The 13,275-nt window shown below is 37.8% G+C and overlaps 1 protein-coding gene across 2 annotated transcripts in view; it reads left to right on the forward strand.

Annotated features, from left to right (window-relative positions):
- Window positions 1–13,275, forward strand: part of SUGCT (succinyl-CoA:glutarate-CoA transferase) — a 684,774-nt gene that overhangs the window by 20,805 nt on the left and 650,694 nt on the right. For both annotated transcript variants that reach the window (XM_060156214.1, XM_060156215.1), the window contains one exon: window positions 4,096–4,216. In XM_060156214.1, the coding sequence (XP_060012197.1) occupies window positions 4,096–4,216 (121 nt within the window). The remainder of the gene's footprint in view (window positions 1–4,095; window positions 4,217–13,275) is intronic.

The following is a 13,275-nucleotide window of genomic DNA, read 5'->3' on the forward strand; positions in this document are numbered from 1 at the left end:
AAAATAGGTTGTGTAGAAAAGAAAGCTCTGCTTAGAAAAGTCTATGTATTTTCATGGCAATATGATTTGATAACTTCCTAACACGTCATCTATATTTCAAATAATTCTCTATGTTAATTAGTTGACAGTGACAGTATCCGTATTGTGGGTGTGAATCATGGCCAATAGAGCAGTGTCATGGGTTTTATTTTCCTCCAACATCTTATTATGAAAAATTCAAACATACAGAAAAATGGAAAGAGTAGTATAATGAACTCTTATTTACCCTATGCCTAGATGCAATAGTTTTAAGATTTTGCTATATTTGTTTATTTACCTATGAATACATGTGGTATGTGTGTGTCTGATTTTGAACTATTTGAAAGTAAGTGAAAGATATGAAATTTTGTCCTTAAATCCTTCAGGAGACATCTCCTGGGGGGTATAGCTCAGGGGGAGGAGCATTTGCAGAATACATCTAAGAGTAAGGACATTCTTTGACATACATTTAAAAATTATTTTATGATTTTTTTTTTTACTGATAAATGTGGTTAAATTCTTATCGTCACTTCCCCTCTATTTCTGATCTTGCTCATCCAGTCTGTTCCTAAATTTTTTTTCCCAGAAGAAAAGAAAAAGATGATGAGTTCTCTAACATGCAAAATTGTGCTTGTTTCTTATTGTGGGTGAGATTCTAGAATAGATTATTAGGGGATCTGTGAGCGCCAAGATGAGGAAGAGGTGATCACCAGCAAAACTGGGAACAAGTCTATCTTCCCCCCTCACTTTATTTCCTAGTAGATCCTTGTATCAGGGAAATGCGATAAATGTTTGGTCTCCACTGAAGCAGTTGACTTGTATATTACTTGTGGATAGTGTGGAGATCCATGTAACTCAGGGAGGTTTGTGATGTCTCTGATTTCAGCACTGCACTGCTTAGAATTTTAACGAATGCATTAGTTAACGCTTTAGGGAACATACGTGATCTTGAAATGGGTAAATATCCCTAAAGAGAGAGGGAGGGAGAATATGTTGGATGGCAGACTCACTAAGAATCAGTATCTAGTAAATAGATAGTATGTGTTTATTTAAAATAAATATTTATAAAATGGAGCAAAGAATAACTTCTGTGCTATACACTTTTCTAGGGATATTTTATCAATAAGTATCATAATGCATACATATTGAGTTCTTGGGTAATAATAAAAAGCTACTGGGCATCTTTATCAGTGGAAGCCTTTAGCTTCTAAATTTAACTTTTCCATATTTTTCTTATAACTTCGGAGAGTTATACTACATGGTACTCTTAGCACACCTCTTTTTAGCTTAAATTTTTTTTCTGTTGTTATACAAGTAGTATCTGCTCATGGACAAAAAGATTAATATTTTAGTGTATCATATCAAATCTCTTTATGTCCTTGTATACTCATTTTTTCCAATAAACATGAGATAACACCATGTATATTGTTTTTTAATGTTTTCTGTTTATACATTCTGAATACTTTTCTATTAATATAACTTATTCATTATATTTATTTTCTTGTCTTATTGAAACAGTGAATTTGTTTGTGATCCAGCTGAATACTTCATGTGAATTGAAATGTGATTTATGATGGTATAGAAATCTAAAAATACAAATACCCTATATAGTTAAAAGTTTTAAAATTGTGGTATAATATATATAACATAAAATGTCATTTTAACCATTTTTACTGTACAGTTCAGTAGCATTAATGACATTCATAATTGTGTGCAACCATCACTGCTGTGTATTTCCTTTATGTTTAATCATTCCAAACAAACTCTGTATCCATTAACCAATAATTCTCCACTTCCTTCTCCCCTCAGCCTCTGATAACCTCTAATTTACTTTCTGTCTTTATGAATTTGCCTATTCTAGATATTTCATATAAGTGAAATCATATAATATTTGTACTTTTGTGCCTGGTTAATTTTACTTAGCATAATGTTTTCAAGGTTCATCCATGTTGTAGCATGTATCAGAACTTCGCTCCTTTTTATGGCTGAATAATATTCTACTTTACTGGATGGATTTATTTGTCTGTTGATGGATACTTGGGTTGTTTCCATCTTTTGGCTGTTGTGAATAATGCTGCTATGAACATTTGGATACAAGTACCTGTTCAAGTCCCTGCTTTCAATTATTTTGGGTATATACCTAGGATTGGCATCTCTGAGTCGTATCTTAACTGTGTTTAACTTTTTGAGGAACCCACACAGAGTTTTAACATTAAAAATAATTTATCAAATGTCATTTGCATAAGGTACTATACTGTGCACCATGCAGAATACGCATCAGAGAGATGACTGGTATAAGAATCTAGATGTGTTTGATGCAGCTTGTTTTCTTTAGTGCCTGCAGGAGCGCTGTGTAAGTAACAGACAGAAGCTCAGAAAAATATGTGGAATAAATTACAATGTAACTGTAGCTTTGTGTTTTATTTATACTAACACCCATTCTCCCTCCACATTTTCCAAGCAAGGCTTGGTAGAACCATTAACAAAAAATAAACACATCTCTACTTGGGCTGTCCCTGGGGCATACTGCATAGAGTTGCCCATGTGAGAAGCAGCTCGAATGTTAATTGGCACCTGAAATTTGGAAAGGATGCCTGTATGGCTTAAGATTTGGGGTGCATACTTGAAAACCTTTCTCTCTCTCTGTCCTGTATCTTAATGTATGTATCATTCCTCTTCTGACAGGTGGTCACCTGGGCCCCTGGTACCTGTTTTAGGAGCTCTGGAGGATAACAGCTTATTTCCCTGAGATGCCTCCTAAGATCTCCTCCCCCTAAATTTTGTTAAGTCAAACACACTCCAAATTTGGTGACACAATAACAAACAGGCATTCAATTTATTGACGTTTCCTTCTAAAGTTTATGTAAATTCAGTTATTTTCCATCTAGAGCAGAGGTTGGCAGACTGTGTGGGCCAAATCAAGTTTGTTTTTGCACAGCCCATGGTGAATTTTACAGTTTTAAAGATTGTTAAAAAAAAATAAAGAATATGTGACAGGGAATGTATGTGGCCTAAAAGGCTAAAATATTTACTTTTTGACATTTTATGAAAAAAGTTTGCCCACCCCTGGTCCAGAGTCTTATTCTATTACATTAGTTTGATGTGTGAGAGTATATCTATGTCAACGTGGCAATTAAAAAATTATTGAATTGGGCTTCCCTGGTGGCGCAAGTGGTTGAGAGTCCGCCTGCTGATGCAGGGGACACGGGTTTGTGCCCTGGTCCGGGAAGATTCCACATGCCGTGGAGCGGCTAGGCCCGTGAGCCATGGCTGCTGAGCCTGTGTGTCTGGAGCCTGTGGTCCACAACGGGAGAGTCCACAACAGTGAGAGGCCCACGTACCGCAAAAAAAAAAAAAAAAAAAAAAAAAAAGATATGTAGTCACAATTGAAATTTTGAAAAGAATTTTAAGATTAAGGTTTACAATGGCTTGTTGCAGTGATCTGGGAATCAGAGTTGGGGTTTTGTTTCTGACAGTTACTGATTTACTGGGTTATAGTTTAGCAGTTTTTTTTTTTTTTCTAAATGGTTCATTAAATACATTTAAAACTCTTTGGAAAGAAAGCATCTGGAAAGTGTGAAAGCAATTCAGAATCATGTTTACATGTATTAAGTGCCTATATGTACATGTTGTAATGAGGAATATTACATAATAAGGATGGAGTAGTAAAGACATTGTATTTAGTTTTATTTTAAAGGGGTTAAAAGATATTTTTCGTATATTTTATGTTCTTATATTCTAATTTTTTTACCTAAACTTCTGAGAATATATTTAGATAGACCATGTAGCCTAGATATTTCTTACATTTAATGTAAGCAGAATCCACTTAATACCATGGTAATAACTGAAAATTTTAATACCCATTGTTTTACTGGCAGTAATACCTCAGGTAGTTGACCAGAGCCTTCGTGTTTATCTAAGAATACTTTGTAATTCTACTTTTCCTGTGATTTTTCTGGGCTTTTACAAAGCAAGGATCAATTGTGTTTACTGAAATTAGAATTCTATCATGTGGGGATTTGTTGAAAGCTGGGAAGTCCCTTAAGAAGTCTGACTCATCTTCACCTCTTCTTTCAGCTTGCAGCTGTTTGTGATGTATTTGTGGAAAACTATGTCCCTGGCAAATTGTCTGCAATGGGGCTGGGCTATGAAGATATAGACGTGGTAGCGCCTCACATGGTCTACTGTTCCATCACAGGTATCTCAGCACCACACCCTCGTCAGTGGCGAGGTTTTCCAGTTTCTGTGTCTCTTTCTGTATATAAGAAACCTCGCGCTTGAGGTGCTTCTGCTCTCCCTCCCTGCCGAGCCATTTTAGGTTGCTGAAAATTAATCACTAAAGAACATTAACCTAAATGAACATTTTTCATATTTCTTCTGTGAATTGTCTGCCTATAGTTTTGCCAATTTTTCTACTGATATTTCACAAATGCTGATAAGGTACTGTTATTAACTTATATGTAGAATTACAGGTGAGATATTAATTGGCTTTAAGATAACATAGGATCTCAACATACCGATTCAATATATTCAAAAGTGCTAAAGCCAACTGAAGGAAAAGAGTGCTATGAAGTCTTTTAGATTGTTCAGCCCTTGATGGTGAACTCTGTGTGTGTGTTTGTGTGTGTATAAGTATGTCTTTAGGCTAAAGGGAAAAAAGTGATTGTATTAGTTATCTTTACATAGTTTATAAGCACTTAGCTATTAACTAGGAATACAGTATTAAAAAGTTATTCTTAAAATAGAAAGTTACATTAATAGCTTTTGTCAGAATAATTTATAAGATTTTCAGATTTTATTAATTCATCCACCAAATATTTACTGCAGACCTGTGATCTGCCAGGCAGTATTCTAAGCTTCTGAGATACAGCAATGAATAACACATATCTATGCTCTTCAGCAGATTTACATTCTAGGTTAGGGAGATAGATAGTAAATAAGTAAACACATTCTTTTGTGTTTTGTATTTGAGTGCAGTAGTGATAAGGTCAAAAGAGAAAAACTAAACAGGGCAAGGGGGTTGAGTTTAGGAGGGTCTATTTTATACTGGGAGGTGAGACAAGTCTTCATTGATAAAGGGGACATTTAAGCCGAGACCTGAATGAAGTAAAGGAGTGAATCATATCATTATTGGCAATGAGGGTTTCGGGCAAGGGGAACAGCAAGTGCAAAGGACCTGGGGCAAGACTGTGTTGGCCCTGTTTGAGGACCAGCAAGGATGGCTGAAACAGAGTGAGTTAGGGGGAATGTAGTAGGAAGAAAATCAGGGAGATAATGGTTAGTAAGATGATGGTTAGTAAAGGCTTGTGGGCTGCTCTTAAGGAATTAGGCTTTTACTTCGAGTAAGATTATAAGCTAATGGAGAGTTTTAAGCAGAGGAATGATGCGACCTGACATTTTTAAAAGGATCACTCTAGCTACTGTGTTAAGAATAGACTGTCGAGGACAAGGGTAGTGGGAGAACAATTACGAAGCTATTGACATAGTCCAGGCCACAGATGATGGGGGCTTGAATTAGAGTAGCAGTGGTCGAGGTCGTTAAAGAGTGATAGAATTCTGAATGTTTTCGAGAAAAGGGGGTAAGGTTTGCAGATGGATGAGATGTGAGTATCAGAGAAAGACTAGAGTTAAGGATGACTGTAGGGTTTTGGCCTGAGCGATTAGAAGAATTGTTGTTTACAGAGTTGAGTAGCACTGTGGAAAGAAGCTTTGGGAGGGAGAACATCACGTTTGGACTTGGAATGTCAAGTCCAAGTCTAGCTTGAAATGTAGAGTAAGGGCTTGGATCTAAGAGTCAGGAGATGTAAAATTTTATAGTTATGAGCAAATACATGGTATTTGAAGGCTGTATTTGATCTTTTACAGAGTGAGTGTAGAAAAAGGAGAGTCTGAGTGGCTGAGCCTGATGCACTCCCATGAGTAGATGTTTAGGAGACAATGATGACACAGTGAAGGAAGTCGTGAAGGAATCGTCAGTGAGGTGGGAGGAGAACCCGGAGGCGAAGTGAGGAAAGGGTTTATTTTCATAGACAGTTGAAGCAGAAAAGCATAAAGCATAAAGCACGTATGGACCTGAATTACTCGCATCTCCTAAATGCACCACACTCGCTCTCACGGCAGAGCCTTTACACACGATGTTCCCATTGCTTGGAACACTAATCCCCTGCCACACCCGGTAACTCTGTCTTTGTCCTTTAGATCTCACCTTGGATGTCATTGCTTCTGTGCAGACTTTTTCTCTCGATCCCTGAAGACTGGGTTGGCTGTTGTCTACCATATTTTACTCTTTACTTGTCTGTCTCCCCCACTATCCTTCAGGCTCTTGTTCAGCACACAGTATAGAACACATGGTAGGGAGTTTCTTACCTCAATGAATGAATAATCAGAACTTGGCTAAAGAGTTTTTAATAGCTGCCTTTTTTTTTTTTTTTTTGCATTCTACTTTTCAGAGATAAGTGTAAGTGGTAAACGTTATGTTTACATTTTCCAAAGAAACTTTCAGAGGATAGCCTGGGGTTAGGGCATAGTTGGCCTAATCTGTTATTTCTTATGTAGTTCGTCCATAGCACTAATGTAATGATCATTGCTTTAAGGTACCAAAGGAGTCCGTACCATGAAGTAAATATTCACTTATTGTTACTAGGTCCCTATGCATTAGGTTTTTTCCTAAGGCAGTAAGGGAACTAGTACATTTAAAAAATATTTTAAAAGTGAACCAAACAAAAACTTTACTCCTTATATTTCAGTAAATTTATCTTAAAATAGGTATCTGAAAATCTTGTTTTACTATAAAAGCCACAAAAATGTTATCTTAAACATCTTTGTTATTCGTAAAATTATAAGAACCAAAATACTCCTATTTCTGTGCATTCAGGTTAACTGAGATATTATAATACTTTGACTGTGACACATTTCTTTAGTATAAGTAGTGCTTTTCGTGGTGTAATTGTCTTTGTGGTGGTATTTTCATATAAAATAAGCTATAATTGCAATATTTGGACAATTGTTATTATTTTAGATTTAGATCAAAGAGCCCAGTGATCATTAACTTCTCTACTGAACAGCACAAGAGATAGGTTCTGGACATAGTAGATCTTTGCCATTAGTTCTGACTCTTTTTCAGATGTACTATTATATAGATCTGTAATCACACTTTTGTTTTTGTGTCTGTGTATCAAATACTTATATGTGTGTGAGAGAGGGAGAGATTTTTCCTTAGAATCTCACAATCTAATGGAAATGCTGAGGTTTAAAATATTAAAATAGGTGAACTATTATCTTCTGAATTACCCTATAACCATAAGAATTCTGCATAACTAACAAATGCAAAATCTTACATGACAGTGAGTATTTATTTCTCATTGTCATAAATGTGGATTGGCTGGGATTCAGCTGATCTAGACTCGTTAGGTTTGGCTCCAAGTTGCAGGTCTGTTCTGCACGTGTCTTACACTCCTTGGACCAGTGGCTACCAAGTACGTGTTCTCCTCATAGTGAAAGGCAAGAGCACAAGAGAACAAACTTAATCTCACAAGCACGTTTAAAGCCTCTCTCTGCTCACATCACATCTGCTAGTATTCATTTGGTCAAGGCAAGTCATATGGCCAAGCCTAATACCAAGAGGTGGTTAAATATAATACTCAAGTGGCAGGAACTACAAAGTCTCATTGAAAAGGGCATGGGATCCGGGAAGGGTGAAGATTGGGAATAATAATGTATTTCATCACATCACCCAGCTAAATGAAATGCTAATCCACTTGGGAAGCCTCACACTTCCTCAAAGTTTCACATCTGTATCTAACTACGGTTAGAATCAAAAGTTCTTCTGGGCCTTGTCTTGTGACTGGAGAATCTCTTTTAAGTTTTCTTCCAGTTCTCAGATCCTGTATTAACATTTTAGTGTGGCAAAGGCCCTTAGAGATAGATTATAGTTCTCAGTAGTTCTCAGCTAAGGGGAAAATGGGAGTATCATATGCTTTTTGGTAATAGCGATGGGGCATGAAGGGGTGATGGGGAGAGGCGTGTGTAGTCTGAAAAAGCAGCCCTCTTTATTCTGTAATCCTGTGTATCTCCACCTCCTGACAATCGTTAGAAAAACGTTCACACAGCTCTCTCTTCTTTATGACTGATAAGGAAACAGACCCAGAACAGCTGAGGGACCTAAGGTCACACGGCTATTTAACGGCAAATGGGTTTAAAACTCAGGCTTCTTGACTTGGTATTAAGTGCTTCTACACTTTCTCTGTTTAGACATGTATCATTGTTAAGTGATGACATGGACTTTGTGATTACAAGACACTGAACAGGTCTCCTTGAGAATATATATTTTTGTTATTCTCTTTCATTTGTTGTGGATCATATTGGCAGTGGTGGGAGTCATGAACAGAGTTGCTCATCAGGGAGTCTAAATTTCAACAGATTCTTTTGGAAGCAGCCGTCATTTGTGAGTCATGAGTTTGTGTGTATCTAAAGCAAGGGCCATCTCTCCTTTTTTAGAAGTTTGATATTCTTGGTAATCAATGTTTGTTTTTTAAAAATAAGACTGATTAGATCAGTCTAAAGTTGCACATGTTATTATTGGGGTCCTAGACTTTCCTGATGTTTCCCTGTGGTATTGATGTCTTGTCAGTGCTTTCCAAGCCCAAATAGTCTGTTCTCACTCACATGTTGCCCTTACTGCTGATGAGAGTAACCTTGGAGTGGTTGGGAGTTTAATGCATTCTGACCGTTGTGTGGCTGAGACTGCCTCAGTCTGTGAAATCTGGTCTACAGGACAAAACTGCTACACTGATCACAAGGGAGGAAGGACCCGATTATTTTTATTAGCACCGTCCTCTTGTCATTTCAGAAGAAGCTGAGTGTGAACATTAGGGGGCAGTGTTTAAAAAGCTATCAATAGAATTCACTACAAATTCCTTTTTGAGAAAACTGTAGTGTTTCCTGTGTACCACTGGGTGGAGAGAATCTCTGAAGGGACATATCTATATTTTTTCAAAGTATATTTTTTTCAAAGTGACCATTCTCTACCTTTCTCTACTTTTAGAAGTACAATGATATTTTCCTTAGCAATTTAATTTAAACTTTTATCTTCTTTCCTTCATGTCTTCTGTGCATGTTATTAATTATATACACTTAGCAATAAGAATGCTACCACATTTTAAAGAATTTACTTTTTTTCTTCATGTTAACTTCATTACTCTTTCTTTCTAAAAGGATAAACATTACATTATGTTATTGACTAAACTAATTTTGTGGTAGGAACATTGTGTTTACCCTTTAAATAAAATTTCTCGTCTTTTTTTTAAGGAAAGTAGTTTGCAAAGCAGTTTTTTAATTTTTGAGAACAAGTTACAAAAGATGATATACAGAATGATATTATTCATACAGAGTTAAAATTATATAAAATATATTTTTTGGTAGTTTACTTGTATGTGATTAAAATATAAAAATATTCGTAGTAATGAAAAATACTAAACTCAAGAGAATGATTACCCCTGGAGCATGGGGAGGGAGGGAAGGGGGACAGGGATACACACAGGACTTCAGCTATATTTGCCAAATAGCCAGCTGGCAGATGCATGAGTATTTGTTATGTTATTCTGTATACCCTATTTATTTATTTATTTTTGGCTGTGTTGGGTCTTCGTTGCTGCACATGGGCTTTCTCTAGTTGCGGCGAGCGGGGTCTACTCTTTGTTGCGGTGCGTGGGCTTCTCACTGTAGTGGCTTCTCGTTGCGGAGTGTGGGCTCAGTAGTTGTGGCACACGGGCTCAGTAGTTGTGGCTCGCAGGCTCTAGAGCGCAGGCTTCAGTAGTTGTGGCTCGTGGGCTCAGTAGTTGTGGCTCGCAGGCTCTAGAGTGCAGGCTCAGTAGTTGTGGCGCACGGGCTTAGTTGCTACGCGGCATGTGGGATCTTCCTGGACCAGGGCTCAAACCCGTGTCCCCTGCATCCACCAGGGAAGCCCCATTCTGAATACCCTTTTATGCTTGAAATAACAACAGCAAATGATTCAAAAATGCCCAAATTATCCCTTCCTTTCTCATTCCTTTCCTTTTTCTGCCCCTCACCCCCACCACTCCAGTACATGTTTCTTGAGCTTCTGTAGATTCCTGGCTTTGTGGAGTGTACAGAGTGAACAATGCAGACATGGTTCCTGCCTTTAAGGAGCTTACAGCCTAGTGTGAGAGACACTTCATAAACAGGTTAAGAAGAGAGTATGGCATGTACTAACAAATTGTGCTGTCATGAAAGAATCAAACAGGGTACTGCGGTAGAGATTAGTAGAGCAGGGGATGCATAAGTAAATGGGATGGTCAAGGAAGTCCTTTCTGGGGAGGTAACATTTCATAGACTTAAAGTATGAGAAGGAGCCAGCCATGCAAAGAGCAAGGGGAGGAGCGATTCAGGCGGAGAGAACACCACGTGCAGAGGTAGGAAAGATCTAGCTATCTTTAAAGGCCTAAGAGAAAGCCAGTGTGCCTAGGATACCAATAACTGGGAACAGCATGCTTGAGAAGACACTGCATAGAGGTGTGCGAGTGCCATGGTGTGCTGAAAGGGGTTTGAGCAGTAGAGGGATATGATTCAAATTATATCAAAAATGATCTTTGAAAGAGGTGGGAGTCGAATACTGATTGTCTCATTGAAGAATTTCATTATAAACATTGGTCTTGACATAAGGTTCATGTTTGAGAGAGTAGCTATTAAGATAAAATTTCTTTAGATTACTAAAGGCTCCCATGGTGTTTCAGAGTCAATAACAGAGAGTGATGAGCCCAGATGGATATGGCAGATCATCTAGCAACTGCATCCAACACTATATCATGGCAACGATAATACAAAACAAAACACTGCTGCACTTGGATTCTTATGGAGTGAGTTAGTCTGTGTATATGTATATTTTCATCATTTTATACATATTCACCACATAACCATGTCTTTTAAAAAAGAATAATTAGAAGTCTGCCTGCACTCTAAACCCATAAAAATTTTGAAGGGGAGAAAAACAAGAAAGAAAGGGAGGGAAGGAGGGAAGAAGGAAAGGAAGGAAAGGAGGGAAGAAGGAAAGGAAGGAAAGAAGGAAGGAAGGAAAGAAGGGAGGGAGAGAGGGAGTGAGGAAGGAAGGAAGGGAGGGATGCAGGAAGAAAGAGAAAAGAATCAGAACTAAGTCAAATGGAATAACGATGTGCAAGTTTTTTTTAACCTCTAAAAATAATAGTCCAGTTTAGTTCATTAAGCATCATTTCTAGATTGAATAAACAATCAGTTACAGACACGACATTAAAAGAGATCCTCACAGTCAAAATAACTGGAAACTACTGGTCTAAATTATAGATGTCTCTTGTCTCCCCTTCTAACAGAACATTTTTTTGCCCAGAATTTTAGAGTGTTGTGGTCATCTGTCCAACTTTATAGTCCGTGATCCCTAGCAAAAGTGTGGTTTAACATATTTACCATTTTGTACCAAACTCATAGTTTAATCAATGACACCGTCTCTGCAGGGGAAGAGAAACTTAGCACATAAATACAAGATTTCAAAGCGCAGCCCATAAAACTAAGGACTGAGATTGTATTTTGTCTGTAGACATGGATGGACTCCAGAAAGTGACTTTATGCCTTCATTTTATCCCCCAAGGGCATAATCTTTGTATCTTTAAATACTTCTTTTTACCCTTACACATATAACAGATGTGTTATACAAGTTGGACTCAGTGGAGTGTAAGCAGAAACTTTACTCTTTCCCACCCTACCTCTGCAAACCTGCACTCCTGACTCATTTTCCTTGCTCATTGGTGAAATCCCAGGAAAGTCCTACAGACTTCTTTTCCGATTATTTTATTTCAAGTATTACAAATTCCAGTCCAATCTAAAAAGAAAACTTCAGACTCTTGTACAATTTATGACTTTTCCCTTTCTCCAACTTGTCCTGACTTCCTGGAAACTTGAAGAGTGTGTGTGTGTGCGTGTGTGTGTGCGTGTGTGTGTGTGTGTGTGTGTGTGTGTGTGTGTGTGTTGGAAGAGGATAGTCAGCTTCTTCATTCCTCCATGATCCGTCTCTTCCCTGTTGCTAGCTTCTCTTTGTGATTCTTTCAGAGTCAGGCCCTCATAGGGAAGAGAGTGAGTTAATGGGTACAAAAGAGCTCCTGCTTGATGGGGGTAGTTGGGCACTGCATTGCGACCTCCTGTGTGCCTGAAGCTCAGCTGGTGGCGAATTGTCCTACGGGGAGCTTTGTAGGCTCTTCAGAGACTTCAGACTGTAGTTCTCCCTCTTTAATCCTTGGCTTTGTGCAGTCTTATGTATACAGAGGCCACCTGTTCAGGTCAAGGTCACTTTGTCCTATAGGCAGCCCTCATGGATAGAATTCCTTTTTTAATTTTTGTAATTTTTTAATTGCAGTATAGTTGATTTACCATGTTGTGTTAGTGTAAGGTGTACAGCAAAGTGATTCAGTTATGTGTGTGTGTGTGTGTGTGTATATATATATATGTATTCTTTTTCACAGTCTTTTCTGTTATAGGAACATTCCATTATTAGTACAAGATATTGAGTAGAGTTCCCTGTGCTCTACAGTAGGTCCTTGCTGATGATCTATTTTATATACAGTAGTGTGTGTATGTTAATAGAATTCCTTTTATGATGAACTAGTTCTGCTCTCCTGTTGGCCCACTTAGCCCATGGGGAAAACTCGTCCTTGCTCTTCCTCAGCATTGGGAGTGAAGTTTACTCCCAAATCTTTTAGTTCTGCTGCCTTTCACTGATGTAACCATAGTCTCTTGCTTTTGGTACTTTTTTAGGCACGTGTCCAGTCATTATGTACTTTCATATTCCTAAACTATAGGCCCAGACCTCAGATGCTGTTTTTGAAGTGTCCCTCATGTGGCTTGAAGTAAAGAGGAAGCAGCCTGCCTCTGCCCTATGGCAGGGTGAAATGCACAGCATGCTGACAACTCTTTCTTTTATTTTTTAAAATTTATTTTATTGAAGTATAGTTGTTTTACAATGTTGGGTTAATTTCTGCTGAGCAGCAAAGTGATTCAGTTATACATATATATACGTTCTTTTTCATTTTCTTTTTCGTTACGGTTTATCACAAGATATTGAATATAGTTCCCTGTGCTATTACAGTAGGACCTTGTTGTTTATCCATTCTCTATATAATATTTTACATCTGCTAACCCCAAACTCCCAATCCTTTCCTCCCCCACCCCCTCCCTCTTGACAACCAGAAGTCTGTTCTCTATGTCTGTGAGTCTGTT

The sequence above is a fragment of the Lagenorhynchus albirostris genome, chromosome 8 (genome assembly GCF_949774975.1).
Source record: "Lagenorhynchus albirostris chromosome 8, mLagAlb1.1, whole genome shotgun sequence".
Classification (NCBI taxonomy): Eukaryota; Metazoa; Chordata; class Mammalia; order Artiodactyla; family Delphinidae; genus Lagenorhynchus; species Lagenorhynchus albirostris.